General features: G+C 47.5%; 1 protein-coding gene across 3 annotated transcripts in view; it reads left to right on the top strand.

The window, feature by feature from the left end:
- Positions 1 to 21,529, top strand: part of ORC2 (origin recognition complex subunit 2) — a 484,925-nt gene that overhangs the window by 434,204 nt on the left and 29,192 nt on the right. For all 3 annotated transcript variants that reach the window (XM_086955229.1, XM_086955227.1, XM_086955228.1), the window contains exon 15: positions 19,685 to 19,746. In XM_086955229.1, coding sequence (XP_086811355.1) covers positions 19,685 to 19,746 — 62 coding nt within the window. The remainder of the gene's footprint in view (positions 1 to 19,684; positions 19,747 to 21,529) is intronic.

Genomic DNA, 21,529 nt, shown 5'->3' with positions numbered 1-21,529 from the left:
CTCTCGTTCACCCTCCTTCTTCTTCATTTCTCTACACTCCCTTGTCATTTTACTCGTGTCTCCCATTTTATTATCTCTTCTTGTTTCTTTCCCCTCTCCATGTTCCTCTCACCTCACCTCGCATCTCACCCCCACCCGCACTTCAGTTCTCTTTTGCTTTCTCTTCCGTTTTCTCGTCTTACCTCATCTCATCACTCTTTCTTCCTCTTAGTCTCTTACTTTCATGTATTTCCGCTTCTCTAAATTTCTTTATCGTTCCTGTATTCCCCGTTTAATGTTATTTCCCCCGCCCCCCCCCCCCCTGCCTCTCTCTGTTTTATTTCCATGCCTTTTTCTCTAGTCGCTCCTCATTTCGCATCGTTTCCTTTCAATTTGTTCTCGTCTTCTTCCCATCCACACTTCCTTAAACCTAACTCCCAATCTCCTTTCTTTCCTATAGGCGTTATCCTCGTCTCTCCTTCCATCTTGCAGAACTTCTTCTGTCCCCTCTCTATTCAATTCATTCTTCCTCCCCTTCCCTATTCTACCCAACTCTTGCCTCGCGAACTCCTACAACCTCGTGACATTTCCTTGTGCACAAAAGTGATCTGGTCTCTCCTGTGTTAGAGGGTTTTTCACGTAGAAATGATTGAAAGCCCAGTGTCGGTCACAATCAGGTGTCAGACTTCAGTGCCTGGAGGCGTTTCATACCTAGGCACTATAGCAATGTATGCAGACGCTTGTTTATTTCTGCAGTGTGTCACTTATAAAGTGTTAAATATAGAGGTCAACTCATTTTCTCAGCAGCTGGGGAATCGCCATTGGCTATTTGGTATGAGTCATCTACCTGTGTGTGGATCGGAATACTTCTCTATGCAAGTTAATTTTTATAAATTGCTGCGCTGTCAAGCCAGGCCTAAAAAGCCAAGAGATGATTCCAGCGTGATAACTCTCATGAAGAACAGGGCAGACTTTTTTTTATTTTATGAGTTTATATGAGCTTGGCAAATCTGTAGTGGATGCCAATTTTTTTTGTGTGTGTTTTCCAACTTTTTGTGTTTGGTGTATCAAGCTCGTGTACTATCATTACAGTGTGGATTTTTTTTACTCTATTCAGTCATTTTAATGTTGGTTGTGCTCCTGAAACTATGCCCAATCCTGTAGTGGCTAACGCTGGTTTTATTGTGGTTGGTCACGGTCTCACATGACCATGGGCTAAAACAGTGGAGAATGCCCTGAGATAATTACCAGAGGTTCAGATTGATTCCGTCATTCCATCCATAATGCTCCTGCGGCCTTAGTCGCCCCAAATGATTTGGGTGTAACCCCATTTGTACCCGAGATGGCTGTGGCATTGTAACCCCAACTGTACCTCGCTGATGAAGCTGAAACGCATCTGGGGTAACTTTCTACCATTCAGGGCGCTTGTATCCTAGCAGTTCAGGCTGTACTGGCCCTTTTAGGAAGTGGTCAAGACTGACTCGAATGCAGCTGGGTGCTGGCTAGAACAGAATAAATAAGATGACAATGATGGAATGGAATGTGCCCTGAATAGTTATCAGTGAATTAGGTTAATTTATGAATTTCATTTAATTGTTTGTATGCTAAGTGCGCCAGACCGTTCATCATTTCCATGTCTTAATACACTAGGCTCAATCCCCGCCTTGATTTCCTCCGGCACAATTTAATTAGAAGGCACGCCTAAGCTGACGCAGGTACAATTTTATTAAATTCTTCTAACGTTTTTTAAATCATGGCTGCTCCTGTTTTTTAACATCAGTGAACCAAGATGATGATGTTAGGTAGTGGAAACTGTCCAAACTGGGGTGCAGACAGCCCCTCTCACCTTTCAGCCTGGTACCACTGCACCAGCCGCACTACTTCCCTACTGACCGTTCTCCACTTCAGCCCCGTCTAAATTACAATTCCTGCTTGTGACCCTTTTGCCTGCTTGTGCATGTTTTCGTGACCCTGTTGCCTGCTTGTGCCTCCGTGTGCCCCTATTGCCTGCTTGTGCCTCCGTTTTCGTGCCCCTGTTGCCTGCTTGTGCTGTGTGGGTGTGTGTGGAAGGCTCTGTGTGGGTGTGTGGAGGGCTCTGTGTGGGGAGCTTTGTGTGGCTGTGTGTGTGGGGGGCTCTGTGTGGCTGTGTGTGTGGGGGGCTCTGTGTGGGTGTGTGTGGGGGGGCTCTGTGTGTGTTTGTGTGTGTCATTTGCGAGAGATAAAGCTAGTGGCATTGTAAATGACAATGCCATTTATTTATGTTAAAAAAAAACATAAATAAAAATAATGTCAAGAGCAATGTCAATAGCTCTAACTTTAACAAAGGCAAAACCATTGCATTGTAAATGCTTGTTGTGTGATACAATGCAGGGCTGGAAGTGAACGTTTTTCGGGGAACTTGAGCAGAGGAGCACTCGCACCTGCCCCCCAGACGGCCATTACACTGGGGACACGGGGTGGGTCTTGCCCTAAGTATGTTCAGAGCGTGAGATCGCCCCCGGTGTGTCGGCATGCCTGTGCGTGCACTCTACGGCAATAAGACAGTGAAAATGAACCAGGCCATTGTGCAAGAGCCCATGCGGTGCTCCCTGGCGGCTAAGTAATGGCGACAGGCAAGAAACTAGACGCTTTCAGAATTTTTTATTTATTTATTTATGCAATTTTATATAGCGCGGACTTTACCCGAAGGTGTCATAGCGCTTCACATTAGGAACAGAAATGATACAAACTGAGAACATTACACGAGCAACAGATTGCAGAGGCATACGTTACGTTACATACGGTAAAGTGATAATTGTGAGCAAACAAGAATACATGAGGTAGAAAAAATTGTGAGAAACCAAAAATACATGAGGTTGAATGCATGAGGGAGAATGAAAGTCATCATGTCATTCTTGGCACAGCACTCACTCTCCCCGCGCCTGAATGCGTAATGTCAAAACGGGGCCCATATAAAGTGCTCCAATACCCCCAGGGCGAGCTATAGCCATATAACAGATACAGTCGGGGTTTGCAGGGTGCTTTTGATAACGCCAGTTAAGACAGCTACCCTTGTACAGGGGTTCTTGGTTCCCGGTCAGTTCAGAAGTACCTTCATGGTGGAAAGAATGTTGGGTAATCTGGAGCGTGGTTAATTACTACATTAACCGGTAAATCCTGGTAGGACCAGGGCCACTTTTTCTTTCAGCAGGATAGGAATGTATGCCTATAATATCCACCACCCAGGCAACTAGGTGAATAGATCAAGCTGCGTTCTCATAAGGGATACGGGGTGTTAGCTTGCTAGGTGATTTTGGGAGCTCAGGCCCGATCCAAAATGACAAAAATGGAGATATGAAGAAAATTCCTTGGCTTTCGCGAATCCCCACGTGTAAAACCATTTACGAGCATGGAGAGACCCTATTTCAGCCTGACCATGGTGATTCGTCTGACGAGGCCAGAGGAGTCCAACACTTGCAACGCTAGAGTCACAGAGGCGACGGATGGTAAATAGGCTTGCTTCAAAGGGCTTGGGCCAGTCAGAGAGCAATGCCCGCTATCAGGTTAATGTTAGATGGCGGCCTGGGGGCAGGGGCGCCATTTCCTGTGATGGTAAGCACTGAGGTATCAGATTACTGCATAATAAATCAGGCGTGCACATTAGATACCGGACTAATGAACTCCGCCCCTAGCGCGGCTGGGTGCAAGGAGGAGCGAGGCAGCAGCAAACATGACATGAGTGAGGACGCGCTGCGAGGGGCTCTACAAGGCACGAGCTCCGATGAGGGGAAGACGGGCCCATCTTTCAAAATACTTCAAAGAGTGGGGAAATAAGTAACTGCACTCAGGGTCTGCCTGAGTGTCGCAGGAAGCGAGAGATGAAAGGCGCATAGGAATCAGACGACGCAAGGTATTGCACGAGGCCAGGTCACAGCGGGCATTACTGATTTGTTTGCAAAGTGTAGTAAGGTCGCTGCAAGGTTGTTGAGTCCTGGTGTTCATATCGCAACTTCTCTGTCGGGTTGCCTACTCCTGCTTAGGGGTCCGTGACTGCACTCACATTGTGCGACAGGGAGAAGGCAGCGTACAATGGACCGATTTACTGTGAGCACCAAATTACCCCATAAAGTGATAAGCAGCTTTCAGCAGCCAGTCATTGCCCGGAGGTTATTCAAGAGGTTATGTGCAGGCTGATCCGGGAGTGGTTTAATCCAATCTCCGGGTCATAGGAGTGTCCTCGGGAGAGACATATCTTTACTTGTAGAACTCCCCAAGATTCGGGAACGGCATGACTGAGTTGCGGGATTGGGACCTTTTTCTCTTTACACATAATTTGAATAAATTAATTGGTTCCGGTTTTACGCCACTTCACTGGCACATATTCTAACATCGGGATGTAGCTCAGTGGTAGATCGCGTGCTTTGCATGTACGATGAGGCCGCGGGTTCAATCCCCGTCCTCCAGTTAATAAAAAAATAAATAAATAAATAATAATAATAATAATATTTGCTTTGAAGAGCGCATCGCTTTCTTTAGTCCAAAAGGAACATATACTATTACGATGCATACGGACAGCACATTGAAGTGCAGAAAAGCCACATATCAGCAACTGTTAAAAAATAAATAAATAAATTATGACAATTGGCACCGCCAGAAATGCAGTGATAAAAAAGCGTGTTTAAGGGCTGGCATCAAGTGATTTTCAATGGCCAAGGCCAGTCAAGCGAGCAGTTAACAGTGTTTTATAGATTTTAATGCTTTGTGGCATTAGGCGTGTGGGGAAGGCAAGAGAGACAGGAGAAGACGGAGGGGGCTATTGGTGACATCGAAATTGTGTGAAATAAAAACCCAGAGCCGAGCAACTGCAGCGTAAATAAATAAGCTAGATTGAAAAGGTTCCTGCAGACCTGCTGTCTGGGCATAAGCTACCCGTTCAGCGCCGATGCCAGTTTAATTTTGTGATTAAGAGCCAGGCTGCCTCATTTCTGCCCTCCAGCAATTTGGCAGGAAACAATCGAAAGGCATGAAATCTCCCAACGGGCTGGCAGGAGCAGAGTCTTGTGTAGTTGGAGTTTTGACTCGGAAGTTCTGGGTTTTAGTCATAGTAAACAGGGCCGAGGGTTAATGTGCCTGCTGCAAGGAACATGGACCATGTGGACCACGAGACTCCCCTTGTTGGTAATAACAGTATACAGTTAGCCAGGAGCTGGCACAGAACTTGCAAAAAAAAAAAAAAAAAGACTTTGTGTCAAAAACATCCGGCAGCTCTGCAGTCTGGGTAGAATAGGGAAGAAGGAGAAGGTAGAGAGAACACCCCCCCCCCCCCGCCCCAGCGCTAACTGCCTTCATCATATCTATCCCTTTTGGCAAAACCAGCCGTGGAAATTGCAGTCAATATGTTTACAGTAAGTTAAGACAGATCTCGGCGGGTGCTAAAGGGTGCCCGGGTTGTAATCAAGATGCCAGCTAGGGCTGAGGGGTTCCAGAGTACAAAAGGGGGTCAGTAGCTCACACTCTCGCCGATGAAATGCGAGAGGGCAACAGTTGGCATAAAGCCAAGAGCCTGGTCAGGTATTGAGGTCAATAACAACCATAAAGCAGCTGTTATTCAGCGCAAAGATGTCCTGTGGCAACATGAGCTTTACAAATAGGACTGTTAGGCTTCCTGCCACCCCAGTGGGGCCAACCCATGATTCTATCCTTCCAAGTAAGAAATGAGTACAGTTGAGGGCGGGGTGGCAGGTAAGGAACAATGCCCCATGTGGAAATACCACAATGAAATGCGCAATCGAGTGGGTATATTGGATACTAGAAGAAGCAAAAGCAATGGCAAAAGTGTGAAATAATAAAATGATTATTTGGACAAGATTGCAAGGGAGTTGGCGGTTACAAAGTTAAGCAAATGTCTTACCAATGCAACGTTTACCGAATGGGAATGATGGCTGCATCTCAATAGAACAGGCCCAGACAGCTTGCTGGTAGTGTCCTGGTCCCCGGGGACAAGGGAAAGAGTGCGAGATGGGGTGACCTCAACTTAAGATGTAATTACGCCCGTTATACAGGCTCAGATGGGCAGTATAGAAGACAAGGGCGGCCTACCACCATGGGACAAGTAGAGGCAATGATCCTGCAAGCCCCTCGGGAAGCCTCACATGGTGGCACCGAGGAAAGAAAATGGAAGAAGGCAGTCTCATGAGGGATAGAGAGGGTAGACGCTCAAGTCGGGCCAACCCGTGGGAGGCGATGCTCTTGGCAGGGTGCAAACCAGGAAGAGCAGGGCGTAGTTGGGGGGAGCCGCGGGGAGACGGAAGCCTCCCAGACGGCGTGGCGAAGAACTACGCTGATATCGGTTGGTACGGAGGCACACCGGAGGGCGGTGTGCCAGAATAGGTCCACTCACCTTCAGATGCCTCACGGCTGGGTGAGTTGGCCTAAGGACAGGTGTGTAGGACCACTCTCTCTGGGATGCCTCACGGCTGGGAAGGAAGTTGGCCTACCAATGATGGGGGGGGGGTAGCAAACGGAGACGGCGCTCGCAGCCCAGCCCCCGCCTGAAGGCAGGGCACAACAAGAGTCGGACAAGGTAGCGAGGGGGCCTAACTCCGGGACAGAAGCTACCCCCTCCCCGCGCAAAGGGAGCGCAAAAACCAACCTACCAAAGAGAACGACCCAGAAGGGCCATGAGACAATAACAAGGAAGTTTTGTCAGGACATAACATGCCAAAATATGCAAAGTATATACATGTTTCTTTGTATTCCTAATAAGCTGCGGCCAACAAATGACCACTATGTGACGAATGTGTATGTTGGCCTTTTCTTGTCCAGATAAGGAATACAGTATGGGCGAAGGTGGTATACATGTGGGAATGGGGGCAGAGTGCGGGGGTTATGGCAAACGTGTAGCGGCTCAAGCGGCTAATATTTGGAGGATCTCAAATACACAGGCCCTATTAGCCAGATATGATAGGGCTCACTACGACACGTTAGAGCAGCTACTACAACACCTGCCTGATGCTTATAAAGAGGGAGGAGAAATGCTGATACAGGAGGGGAAGTTAATTTCCAATGCATCCATCAAGTGTGCACTCGATGCAGCAGACACAGCAGTTAGGGCCATCAACACTAGTGTGATGCTAAGACGCCATGCCTGGCTCCGCATCTCTGGTTTTAAACCGGAGATACAAACAACTCTGCTCAATCAGCGGGTTAACTCTGACTTTCTTTTTTAGGTCTCGGAACTGCGAACAGATTGCGAAGCAATCTGTCGTTCCTAGACTCTTTTGCAATCATTCTGGCTTTCAAGGAGTCAAGGGAGACAGACAAGTGAGGTGCACGCGCAACCTTGGAACTGGGATCAGGTCGCGCGCGCTTCCTCTCTCCCATGGCTCCTTGGAAGCAGACTCACACGCACGCACACACATACAGACTCCCCCCCCCCCCCTTCGCCGCACATACACACACTCACATACACACACTCACACACACACCTACAGAACATCCCCCCCCTCGCCGCAGCGCATGCGCACGCACACACAGAGACCCCCCCCCCCCTTCCTACCTCGTCTCGGCGTGTCTTTGCGCTCAATGGTGAAGTTCGCCAAATGAGGGTGAGCACTGGACAGACTGTCTTGCACAAGGACGGGCAAGTGCACAGTCGTCAACAGGCCCCCAACAAGTCACCGAGCACCTAAGGAGGGGCACCCTCTTTCAACAGGACACACCGGCTTGCCCCAGTCGCGTGCCGTCCCTGCCTCTCAGATTGCGTGCTAGTGCTCGCGCGCAGCCGCCGTTCACGGCTGTACGTTTTTGTGTCCCATAAAATGTGTCCTTCGAATATATTTGATTTAACGTTGCCACTAACGGGGTATGCTTTTTGGGTATTGAATGAATGTTTGTTTAATTTCACCACTTCATTCGTCTATAAACATGCGCTACTCCCCTTTGTCACTTGGGTCAGAGAAAAAAATAAAGATAATGTTTTGGTATTTTGGAAATGCTAAGTGATTACGCCAACTCCATTTTGTACATTAATGCATCGTTGTGGTTACCGGTTCTATTATCACTTCAGCGTTTTCATATTGAGTCTTTTGTGGTAGTTTCGTCAACTTCTTTAAATTAGGGTCATTTTAAGAATGTGGGGGTCCTCGAACAAGAACTATACTTGGGGGAGGCTGTTCAGTTCAACTGTTTTATTTATACTGTTTTATTTATTCTAATGCAAGTAGCATGGTGCTAAACAACATTGAATTTTATGCGAAATGTTGTGACACAGTAATCTATACACAGGAACTATAAACGTCCCTTTCCCGGAGGTGCCGTGCGGGGTTTAAGGCTTGGAACGTGTGCCCTCTGGGCAAACTTGCCCATTTATGTAAAAGCCTGAGCTGTAACTTATCAAATATTTCACTTTGCGCACCCTCGTCCCCTTGCTTTACCCAGAAGTACATAGGGGCTTATTTACAAGCCCCTTGCTCTGCCGGTGCGCCACTTTTAATTGCGGGAAAAAGTGACTCAACGGTGGCGCAAGGGGCTTGTAAAAAGACCCACAGTGTATATGTTTATACATTTTCGACTTGTTGTAGGATGATAACCCACTTAGTGCAGATGAACCATAACCACTTAAGAAGATGTAGACAAAAACCTTCACATTCAATGTATTTTCCATATACTATGGCTTGCATAGTCTGATAATTACATTAGAAAAATTGGTCGTACTTTTCTGTATTTTCATCCGTTTGACCCAGCGTGCACGCGGTCGCACTTCCTTTTACATGGAAGACAGTAAAATGTCTTGCATCCCCACCACCACTGCCATGCAAACACGCACACCACCACTGCCATGCACACACAGACACCACCAGCTGAGTGCAGAGTGCTGAGTAGTGAGTAGTGAGTTTCCAGAGTGCAGAGTAGTGAGTGCAGAGTAGTGAGTAGTGAGTGCAGAGTAGTGAGTGCAGAGTAGTGAGTAGTGAGTGCAGAGTAGTGAGTAGTGAGTGCAGAGTAGTGAGTAGTGAGTGCACAGTAGTGAGTGCACAGTAGTGAGTAGTGAGTGCAGAGTAGTGAGTGCAGAGTAGTGAGTGCAGAGTAGTGAGTAGTGAGTGCAGAGTAGTGAGTAGTGAGTGCAGAGTAGTGAGTAGTGAGTGCACAGTAGTGAGTGCAGAGTAGTGAGTCGTGAGTGCACAGTAGTGAGTGCAGAGTAGTGAGTCGTGAGTGCACAGTAGTGAGTGCAGAGTAGTGAGTAGTGAGTGCAGAGTAGTGAGTAGTGAGTGCACAGTAGTGAGTAGTGAGTGCACAGTAGTGAGTAGTGAGTGCAGAGTAGTGAGTGCACAGTAGTGAGTAGTGAGTGCAGAGTAGTGAGTGCAGAGTAGTGAGTGCGGAGTAGTGAGTGCAGAGTAGTGAGTAGTGAGTGCAGAGTAGTGAGTGCAGAGTAGTGAGTAGTGAGTGGTGAGTGCAGAGTAGTGAGGGCAGAGTAGTGAGGGCAGAGTAGTGAGTAGTGAGTGGTGAGTGCAGAGTAGTGAGTGCAGAGTAGTGAGTGCAGAGTAGTGAGTGCAGAGTAGTGAGTGCAGAGTAGTGAGTAGTGAGTGCAGAGTAGTGAGTAGTGAGTGCAGAGTAGTGAGTGCTGAGTAGTGAGTGCAGAGTAGTGAGTAGTGAGTGCTGAGTAGTGAGTGCAGAGTAGTGAGTGCAGAGTAGTGAGTAGTGAGTGCTGAGTAGTGAGTGCAGACTAGTGAGTAGTGAATGCAGAGTAGTGAGTAGTGAGTGCAGAATCGTGAGTGCAGAGTAGTGAGTGCAGAGTAGTGAGTAGTGAGTGCAGAATCGTGAGTGCAGAGTAGTGAGTGCAGAGTAGTGAGTAGTGAGTGCAGAGTAGTGAGTGCAGAGTAGTGAGTGCAGAGTAGTGAGTAGTGAGTGCACAGTAGTGAGTAGTGAGTGCACAGTAGTGAGTAGTGAGTGCAGAGTAGTGAGTGCAGAGTAGTGAGTGCAGAGTAGTGAGTAGTGAGTGCAGAGTAGTGAGTAGTGAGTGCAGAGTAGTGAGTAGTGAGTGCAGAGTAGTGAGTGCTGAGTAGTGAGTGCAGAGTAGTGAGTGCAGAGTAGTGAGTGCAGAGTAGTGAGTAGTGAGTGCAGAGTAGTGAATAGTGAGTGCACAGTAGTGAGTGCAGAGTAGTGAGTAGTGAGTGCGGAGTAGTGAGTAGTGAGTGCTGAGTAGTGAGTAGTGAGTGCAGAGTAGTGAGTCGTGAGTGCACAGTAGTGAGTGCAGAGTAGTGAGTCGTGAGTGCACAGTAGTGAGTGCAGAGTAGTGAGTAGTGAGTGCAGAGTAGTGAGTAGTGAGTGCACAGTAGTGAGTAGTGAGTGCAGAGTAGTGAGTAGTGAGTGCAGAGTAGTGAGTGCAGAGTAGTGAGTGCAGAGTAGTGAGTAGTGAGTGCAGAGTAGTGAGTAGTGAGTGCAGAGTAGTGAGTAGTGAGTGCAGAGTAGTGAGTGCAGAGTAGTGAGTAGTGAGTGCAGAGTAGTGAGTGCAGAGTAGTGAGTAGTGAGTGCACAGTAGTGAGTGCAAAGTAGTGAGTAGTGAGTGCAGAGTAGTGAGTAGTGAGTGCAGAGTAGTGAGTGCTTAGTAGTGAGTAGTGAGTGCAGAGTAGTGAGTGCAGAGTAGTGAGTGCAGAGTAGTGAGTGCACAGTAGTGAGTGCACAGTAGTGAGTAGTGAGTGCACAGTAGTGAGTGCAGAGTAGTGAGTAGTGAGTGCAGAGTAGTGAGTAGTGAGTGCAGTGAGTAGTGAGTGCAGAGTAGTGAGTAGTGAGTGCAGAGTAGTGAGTAGTGAGTGCACAGTAGTGAGTAGTGAGTGCAGAGTAGTGAGTGCAGAGTAGTGAGTGCAGAGTAGTGAGTAGTGAGTGCAGAGTAGTGAGTGCAGAGTAGTGAGTGCAGAGTAGTGAGTAGTGAGTGCACAGTAGTGAGTGAAGAGTAGTGAGTAGTGAGTGCACAGTAGTGAGTGCAGAGTAGTGAGTAGTGAGTGCAGAGTAGTGAGTAGTGAGTGCAGAGTAGTGAGTAGTGAGTGCAGAGTAGTGAGTGCAGAGTAGTGAGTGCAGAGTAGTGAGTGCAGAGTAGTGAGTAGTGAGTGCAGAGTAGTGAGTAGTGAGTGCCGAGTAGTGAGTAGTGAGTGCTGAGTAGTGAGTGCAGAGTAGTGAGTGCAGAGTAGTGAGTAGTGAGTAGTGAGTGCAGAGTAGTGAATAGTGAGTGCACAGTAGTGAGTGCAGAGTAGTGAGTGCAGAGTAGTGAGTGCGGAGTAGTGAGTAGTGAGTGCACAGTAGTGAGTGCACAGTAGTGAGTGCAGAGTAGTGAGTAGTGAGTGCAGAGTAGTGAGTCGTGAGTGCACAGTAGTGAGTGCAGAGTAGTGAGTCGTGAGTGCACAGTAGTGAGTAGTGAGTGCAGAGTAGTGAGTGCACAGTAGTGCGTAGTGAGTGCAGAGTAGTGAGTAGTGAGTGCAGAGTAGTGAGTGCAGAGTAGTGAGTGCAGAGTAGTGAGTAGTGAGTGCAGAGTAGTGAGTAGTGAGTGCAGAGTAGTGAGTGCAGAGTAGTGAGTAGTGAGTGCACAGTAGTGAGTAGTGAGTGCAGAGTAGTGAGTGCAGAGTAGTGAGTAGTGAGTGCGGAGTAGTGAGTGCAGAGTAGTGAGTAGTGAGTGCAGAGTAGTGAGTGCAGAGTAGTGAGTGCAGAGTAGTGAGTGCAGAGTAGTGAGTAGTGAGTGCACAGTAGTGAGTGCAGAGTAGTGAGTAGTGTGTGCACAGTAGTGAGTGCAGAGTAGTGAGTAGTGAGTGCAGAGTAGTGAGTAGTGAGTGCACAGTAGTGAGTAGTGAGTGCAGAGTAGTGAGTGCAGAGTAGTGAGTGCAGAGTAGTGAGTGCAGAGTAGTGAGTGCAGAGTAGTGAGTGGTGAGTGCAGAGTAGTGAGTGGTGAGGGCAGAGTAGTGAGGGCAGAGTAGTGAGGGCAGAGTAGTGAGGGCAGAGTAGTGAGGGCAGAGTAGTGAGGGCAGAGTAGTGAGTGCAGAGTAGTGAGGGCAGAGTAGTGAGTAGTGAGTGCAGAGTAGTGAGTGCAGAGTAGTGAGTGCAGAGTAGTGAGTGCAGAGTAGTGAGTGCAGAGTAGTGAGTGCAGAGTAGTGAGTGCAGAGTAGTGAGTGCAGAGTAGTGAGTGCAGAGTAGTGAGTGCAGAGTAGTGAGTGCAGAGTAGTGAGTGCAGAGTAGTGAGTAGTGAGTGCAGAGTAGTGAGTGCACAGTAGTGAGTGCAGAGTAGTGAGTGCAGAGTAGTGAGTGCAGAGTAGTGAAGGCGTGCACAGTAGTGAGTGAGTGCACAGTAGTGAGTGAGTGCACAGTAGTGAGTGAGTGCACAGTAGTGAGTGCACAGTAGTGAGTGAGTGCACAGTAGTGAGTGCACAGTAGTGAGTAGTGAGTGCACAGTAGTGAGTAGTGAGTGCACAGTAGTGAGTAGTGAGTGCACAGTAGTGAGTAGTGAGTGCACAGTAGTGAGTAGTTAGTGCACAGTAGTGAGTGCACAGTAGTGAGTGCACAGTAGTGAGTATTGAGTGCAGAGTAGTGAGTGCAGAGTAGTGAGTAGTGAGTAGTGAGTGCAGAGTAGTGAGTGCAGAGTAGTGAGTGCAGAGTAGTGAGTGCAGAGTAGTGAGTGCAGAGTAGTGAGTGCAGAGCAGTGAGTGCAGAGCAGTGAGTGCAGAGCAGTGAGTGCAGAGCAGTGAGTGCAGAGCAGTGAGTGCAGAGCAGTGAGTGCAGAGCAGTGAGTGCAGAGCAGTGAGTGTGCAGGGTGAACAATTCCAATCCATACCACATAATTCCATTACACACCACATGCATACACTCCATAACACATGGCTAAAAGACATTGCCATTTACAATGCCATTAGCTCTAACTCAAATAAATCCGAGACCTATTGCATTTCCAATGCTTGTGGTCCTGATGTAGACACGACCCTTGAAAAGATTAAAAAAGACACTGAGACAGCAAAATCCATGGGGGCTCTGCAGTCACAACAGTTCAGGGGCGGTTTCTTTTGTTGCTCCGGTAACAGGGGAGCCTCTAGAGGTCAAGCATCACAGCAAGCCCAATACAACAAGGGAGCACGCAGGCCACCTATGTCAAAAACAACAGGGACGGATATCGTGGGAACAGCACCAAGGGCAGAGGACGTGGAAATAATAATGCCAGAACCTCCGCCACCATTAAACAGTGATGCCTTGTCACTGCCCCGGACCATATAACACCGGTCGGGGGAAGACTTCAGCAGTTCCTGCCAGTCTGGGAAGGCATCACCACAGACAGGTGGGTGAGACAACTTATACAATACGGCTATTGTCTAGAACTAACCTCCACTCCACCCAACATACCCCCAAGGCACCGTCCTATATCCGCAGAGCACATGCACTTATTGCAGCAAGAAGTACTCTGCATGCTGCAAAAAGGGGCCATAGAACTCGTGCCTTTAGAACTGCAAGGCACAGCAGTGTACTCACTGTACTTCTTAATCCCAAAAAAGGACGGGTCTTTCCGGCCCATTCTAGACCTCAGACCCCTGAACCAGTACATCTTGTCAGAACATTTTCACATGCTAAATTTACAGCAGGTTCTACCATTGCTCAGTCAGGGGGACATCCTAGCAACCCTAGACCTATAGGACGCATATTTCCACATCCCCATTCACCCAGGACACAGGAAATATCTCAGGTTCACCATAAACAACCAGCATTACCAGTTCAAGGTCCTGCCTTTCGGGGTCACTACTGCCCCCCGGGTGTTCACCAAGTGCTTGGCGACAGTGGCTGCACACCTTCGGAGACAACACATCCATGTCTATCCTTATCTGAACGACTGGCTTGTCCAAGTAAAGTCAGCCCAACAGTGTGCCAGCCACATGTCCCGCACGATTCACCTCCTACACAGTCTGGGATTTTCACTAAATTATCCAAAATCACACCTTCAACCCGCACATGTGCAACAGTACCTAGGTGCGACAATAAACACTCTGATAGCAACTGCGCAGCCGAATTCTGCCAGAGTCAACAGCATGCAATTGCTGATTCGGAAATTCAGGCCCAACACTTACTCCCAGCGCAGGTATTTATGCAGCTGATAGGTATAATGGCCTCCTGCATCTTCATAGTCCCAAACGCGAGGCTACACATGCGTCCCCTCCAAGAGTGCTTAGCACGACAGTGGAACCAGACTCATGGACATCTAAAAGACTTAGTGTTGGTGACCGGTCGTGCATACAACTCTCTGCATTGGTGGAACACACAAAACCTTTGCAGGGGACGACCGTTCCAAGAACCTGTCCCGCAAATAGTGCTAACAACGGACGCATCTCTCCAGGGCTTGGGAGCGCATGTCCTCCATTATACCGTGCAGGGACTATGGACGACACAGCAGCAAAAGATGCATATCAACCTGTTGGAGCTGATGGCAATCTTCATGGCAATGAAGGCATTCAAATTGCATTTGTGCAACAAAGTCGTGCTGATCCGGACAGACAAAATGACTGCCATGTATTTCATCCAGAAGCAGGGAGGCACACACTCTCCACAATTGTCTCATCTAGCCCAGCGCATGTGGAAGTGGGCCATTCAGAGGAACATGTTCCTCATGGCGGAACATCTCCCAGGCAAGGACAACCAGTTGGCGGACCTGCTCAGCAGGCACAGCAATCAGATGCACGAGTGGGAGATACACCCCTCAGTGCTCCAACCATATTTCCAGCAGTGGGGTCATCCAGAGATAGAGCTATTCGCAACAAAGGAAAACGCCAAATGCCAACCCTTCGCCTCCAGGTTCCCACACCCGCAGTCTCAGGGCAATGCGATATGGATGAACTGGTCAGGCAGATTTGCGTACGCTTTTCCTCCGGCACCGCTCATCCCGCTAGTGGCACGCAAACTGCGACAACACTCCATGACGCTCATCCTGGTTGCTCCAACATGGGCAAGGCAGTCGTGGTTCACCACGTTCCTGGAACTTTCAGTTGTGCCTCACCAACGACTGCACCTCACTCCCAGCCTCCTCACTCAGAGCCATGAAGACATTCAGCACCCAGATCCACAACAGTTGAGCCTTGCAATATGGCTGCTGAGGTCATGGAGTTTGGCTACCCCAACTTGCCCCCTGATTGTATGAACATCATCAAGGAGGCCAGGAGACCTACTACCAGGGTATGCTACTCGGCCAATTTACTGTTCCAATAATGACATAAATCCGCTGGATGCGTCCACACAAAACATTATCTGTTATTTGCTGCATCTATACAGATGCAATCTGGCATATAGTTCCATCGGGATACATTTGGCTGCAATGGCAGCTTATCTTCAAAACAGACAGCATCTTTCTCTTTTCAGGGTGCCAGCCATTAAAGCTTTTATGGAGTGACTCAAAAGAGTGATTCCTACCAGACACCCTCCTTCACCTGTCTGGAATCTAAACGTGGTTCTCACTAGATTAATGGGACCACCCTTTGAACCTCTTCACTCTTGTGAGATACAGTTTCTGAAATGGAAAGTGGCCTTTCTAGTAGCAATCTCATCGCTAAGAAGAATTAGTGAGCTTCAAGCACTAACTATTCAAGAGCCTTTCATGCTAACAGGGTAGTGCTGCGTACCAACCCTAAATTCATGCCTAAGGTGGTGTCGCAGTTCCACATTAACCAAACCATAGAGCTACCCGTTTTCTTCCCAAATCCTGATTCAGTGGCAGAACGAGCACTGCACACTTTAGATGTTAAAAGAGCTCTTCTGTACTACGTTGACAGGACAAAAGATTTCAGGAAAACTAAGCAACTGTTTGTTGCCTTCTCCCCACAACACTAAGGCAACCCCATTTCCAAATCAGGTATAGCCAGGTGGATTGTTAAGTGCATACAGATATGTTATCAAAAGGCTAAATGCACGATAACAGTTCCCCCACGAGCGCATTCCACATGCAAGCTAGGGGCATCCATGGCTTTCCTGGGTAACATTCCTCTAGAGCAGTGGTTCCCAAACTTTTGACTCCTGAGGACCCCCACGGAATCACTACTGGAAGCCGGGGACCCCCAAACAATTTGTACAATTCAAATGTTAAAACATTAAACAGTAATTCACAAAAAATACACATACAAATACATACCAAACAAATACTTGCACTACTAAAGCGTTTAATATTTTATATGGAAAAATATGCAAAAAAAAGCATTTTAATGGGATGGATGATGCGTCTCGGCGACTAATTTTTCAATGTTTGGTTTTATTTCAGAAAGTTGAATCCTCAGGTCAGATTCAACATTTACCAAGCGATTTCTGTACCTATTTTTTAGGTACATAAGATTTGGGAATGCCTTTTCACATAAATATGTGGGGCCATTTACTTACTCAACCATCAAAGCAGCTAACAATCCACACGATCATACTAAAACATATGCATCAAACAGAAAGGGTGTTTTACTGCTGTTGCAGACTGTGCTGCACCCGTTACATGATAGAGGCAGCTTCACCGATAATTCCTAAGCTTTACTTGTTCTGTGACTGTAGGAAGTCTGTACTGTTATAAAGGTTTTCTGTCACAGAGTAAAGCTTCCACTGCCGTTACCATGCTGTGCCTCTTCTGTAAAGGAGGGAAGCTTGCACTCATGCCCTTGCCTTATACGTTCTATGAGGAATGGAAGTGTGCAATGGTGATGCTGAGCTGTGCCTGTTATGTGAGGGATTGTGTCGTATACTTCCATGAACCTGGGAAACTTGTCAACTGATGCACCTTGTGTAGCTGTTCTGCGAGAGAGGAAAGCTTGCACTGCTAATGCCACTATGTGTTTGTTCTGTGAGTGATACTTGCACTGTTGATGATGTGCTGTACCTATTCTTTGAGGGAGAGAAGCTTGCCCTGAAACTACCACTCATGTTTCAGAAGCATTAATCACACTCACTATTGTGTACCTGTCCATTGGTGCCTTTGGAGTGCATCTGGTTGTGGGTTCTAACCATGATTGTGAGCATCCACTTGATACCCTGTCTTACTTGAACATTTGCAGGGAGGGCTGTCCCCTTCCTCAGAGATATTCCTGTGGATTTGAGACTGTTGAAGGGCCGGGAAACGGTAACAGTTTGCATAAAGCACTGTATGCTTTTTCCTCTCTACCCCTAAGTGATGTCTGCTGCTGGGCTTGGGCTATTAAAAGCCCTGCTCTCACTGCCCACACTGGACCGGGTTTGCAGATATTAGTTATAGGTTTATGCTTGCCTGTTTTGCTTGGCCTCTCTAGTATTTCTGCACCTGCCTTAGACACTGCACTGCTGCCTCTGGTTGACCCGTTTCTAAATTCCTGTCCCCCCCTAACTTTCTTCATGTTGTACTATACCTCCATAACCTTGCCCGATACCAGTCCCTTGCTTTCTCACTGTACCATTCTCTTCCCAGTTCTACCACACACATCCCTCACTAGAGTTCTTTATGATTAGTAATCCTAATAACTTATTTTCAAAAGCGCTCCATGCCACACTCTTGCAGTTTCAAAGCACTGGAAATAACAGATGCAACTACTGCTCTATATAACAGTTCTCCACGTACCATTCTCTGGAGAGTGGCAGATAAAGCTTCTGTCCGATAATTTAAGCTCACAATTTAAAGGTCACACCAAATGTCAGAGGAAAGACAATGCAGAATTTCGTCAGTCTCTTCCCTTTTCTCAGTTTCCGATGCTCTGACCTACCCCTTCGAGCCGCATTCCAGTCACCTGCTTTTCTTCCAACCTCCTGTGCTTCTATGACCTGCACCTCAAGATCTATGGGTATTTTTTTTATTTCTCTTGCCAACTTTTTACCTCTCTACCCCTAGTATTAACCCTGCTGCCCAACATTGCACTTTCATTGCTGACATAAACACTCTCCTTCCTGCCCAGCCCAGCGCCGTCATACGTCATCAAAGTCGGCTCCCTCCTCATTGGCCGCCCATAAATTCCACTGGCCATTTTCTTCTGTTGTTCACCACAACCCAATTACAAACTGCCCCAACCCAATGTGCTTTCGCCTCACCCCATCTTTTCCGTCACCATATTCTCTTCCCCAAGTTCGGCATGTAACAGCCTACTTGCATTTCGTTTTTCCCAATTACCAATGATGTGATAAGGTTTAGTATTTAGTGTCGTATTACACCTGGAATCCGCTCAATGTCAGGTCACCTCTGCCACCCTCGGCAGCTGAGAAGAGACAGGCGTGGTCTCTCTAAAAGCCCTGCTTCCCCAGCTTTCCATTTGAGACACCAGTTAAGAAAAAAAGCTCTGTAAAAAAACCACACACACATATGAAAATGTTACACATAGACAAACTGAAACATTGGCAGCTATGTTACATGAGGCGCTGATGACATAAAAAGGAAACACGTTATGTGCACGCTTTTACTGTAAAAGGGTACACTTACAAAAGACTCGCAGTTCCAGAGGGAGGAGAGCCCTTCAGCCTCGACCCAAGAGGAACAGCTGTACCCTGCTTTCAGGTCAAAAGGGGGCACATGATAGCAAAATGCCCTGGGGCTGCCTGCAAACACAGGAGGGAACACACGCACTGCAGTGCGAGCGTGACGTTGAGCGACAGTCAGGACAATCTCCCTTCAGCTCACACCTAAAGCTGAGCCAGAGTTCATTGTGGTTTTGCCGCCCCTGTGCAAACATTCACATCTCTTGTGAGCTGTGAGGGCGCATGGGCGTTTGGTCTTTTACTACGACGTCAGGTACTCAAATCCTGCGGACCCCCTGGGAATGTGTCACGGACCCCTGGGGGTCCGCGGACCACAGTTTGAGAAACGCTGCTCTAGAGGATATATGTAGAGCAGCCACATGGACCACCATACATACATTTACCAAACACTACAGCGTGGATGTACACTCCAAACAGCAAGCTGCTGTAGGACAGGCTGTTCCCAAAACTCTTTTTCAGACTGCTGCAGCTGGCAGGGGCAACCACCGCTAAGGAGGTAACTGCTATTTATTCTATGCACAGATATGAATTCAGCAGCCCACATGCCTCAAACGGAATATGCTACTTACCAGTATGCATCTGTTCTTGGCATGTAGGGCTGCTGACATTCATATCGCCCGCCCTCCTCCCCGGTGCCTGTTGCAGCTGCAGCACTCAGAATCATTCTCAGGCATGGTCATTACGTACTGTACTACACTCCATCTCTGCCACAATGGCGAAAAACAATCTGAAGATGGAGAGGATGCCCATGCGCACTGTAGTCCAGGGGAGGAGCCACCTATCTCGTGATACTTCGAAGACTCTTCCAGGACAACAATGTGCAATCATCCAGACCCAACACTAGGCAGCGATCTATGCACAAGATATGAATGTCAGCAGCCCTACATGCCAAGAACAGATGCATACTGGTAAGTAGCATATTCCTTTAAGTGTCTGGGCTCTTAGTCATCGACTTATAATGTTACATGGTACATTGTTTGTAAGGAATCCTAAAATGAGCTGTATGTTGGTAGAAGAATGGAACAAGCAACCTAGTTTCTCTTGAAAATTCTATACCTGCATTTAATTCGTTCATGCCAAAGGATTAACAGCCTTTAATGTTGTTTAGGTTAACTTTGGATTTCGATTCTTTTTAATTTGAATGAAGGAGGATGGTTGCCTCTAGACCATCACCTGATTGTATGCACATCAGCCTGTCTACTTTGAAACTGGAATCATATCCTGTCTTATGTACTGTTATTTTCTTTTATAGAGGTATATTCAGGCTTTTGGCAGAGTACCAACTTGCGAATAAAGATAACCCTTCATTTCCAGGTGAAGTATCCAGTGTTGTTGATGTACACAATATTTAGGCAATGAATTCCAGACTCTTGTGCTTCTTCCTTATGCCTTATAATACAGGTGCAGCACGGCTATAGTTGTTTAGTTTTTTAAATAACAAGTGAATATGTACCTTTATTGAGAGTTTACATGTTTAGGAAGGCATTGTGTGGGTCATTTACAAGACCACAAAATCGTACACAGACATTCATGCATTTCAACATTACATATACAGTGTTATTAAATTTGCTCCAGCCACTGTGACCATTATACAGGGGCATAAAGTAGGGGCCAACCCCCGAGACATCAGTGTCCGATTTTAGTGCAGGCAGTAACATATCCCATCTCATCCCATGATCTGGGTGTCCCACTCAAAGGTTAACATTGTCCCTCCCGGCCGTCACAGCCGTGCCAAGGTGCTTTTCCAGTGCATTGTTATTTTTGGGTGTGGCAGGTCTATAAGCCTGCTCCCTGCCTTGTCCGCTTTGGGGAGAGGCATCAGGCCCAACAGGCATGTCTTGGGCACATTGATGCACTGCCTACCTGTGATGCATGTAGGATAGGTGCAGCCATCAGTCCAGAAGGGGCTCAGTGCTGCGCGCCACCAAGTCATGTGGTATAAGTCGGCATGCTCTGCGCCACATCTAGGACATTCATGGGACACCATGCCAAACATCCTTTACAGATGTGTGTGGGGTTAGATATGTGCAGTGGACATAGTTGAATTGTAACAGTTTCAGCCGTGCTTTCCTCAAGACCTGCAGGATGTGGCTTGGGATCTTATTCCAATCTGCATCGTTCAGGGCAATCTGTAGATCATGACTTCATCTGCATTTCAAACTGGAAAACACCAGGCCCCCTGTTGGACTAATCACTATATACACTTTGATGATCCAGCATCTCTCCCGGCACCATGTGAGTAATACCTGCAGTATAGGGTCTACGTTGGGTTCTTTGCCTGGATTTCCCAACACATCCCATATGGCTCCCCTGATCGCTGCATGAGTCAGGAACTGTCCCACAGGGACATGAGCACCACTGAGTTGGGTAACATTAAATGACTGTTATTTAGCGTCAAGAGAACCTCCCGGGTGATCATGCGCTTTACAAAAACACATTATGTGATATGTCTCTCGAAGGTCCTCAAAGGAGAGGGCTGACCTTTTACGTGAACAGTTGCCCTGAGTGACAACAGAGGCGCCCCACCTTTGCGACTGGTATGCTGTTGACCTGTCCTTATTGAAAGCCAGAAAGCACCATAGGGGCAGGTCCGGCGAATATGCGGTCTCTCCATGAAGATGGCACTGGTAATGCACTCAACAGTACCGTAGAGCATGGAGCAGTAGAGGGACCCGCCCAGCAAGTGCGGCAGTCTGCAATACGTCTGAGTACCCCTTCTCTCATCCTAAAAGAAATTGGGCGTCATCTACAGGACAAGCCACGTCCTCAGCCACAGCAGTTGGCACGTCAGATAGTACAATTCATAGTTTGGGTCCCCAAATAAATGTGTACTTAAAGTCCTCCTGTCAAGGAACACTTAAGCACTGTGTATTCTGCCATAGAATTGTATAGTGTTCAACTGTCATTTGTATGGTCCTAAGGAACTTTTGGAATGTGGGCATTCTTTAAGGGTACTTGCTGATCCTGGCCAAAGTGGTCTCTTGACATTGTATTTGGATGTATTTCGTATTATGAAGAGGTGAGTCATACTCGATAGTGCCCAACAAAGTTAGAATAGACTAGTGGAGTTGCTTAGCGATGCATTATATTGATTGGG

This window comes from Lissotriton vulgaris, chromosome 2_1, assembly GCF_964263255.1.
Source record: "Lissotriton vulgaris chromosome 2_1, aLisVul1.2, whole genome shotgun sequence".
Taxonomy (NCBI): domain Eukaryota; kingdom Metazoa; phylum Chordata; class Amphibia; order Caudata; family Salamandridae; genus Lissotriton; species Lissotriton vulgaris.
This window is presented reverse-complemented; position numbering and strand designations above follow the sequence as displayed.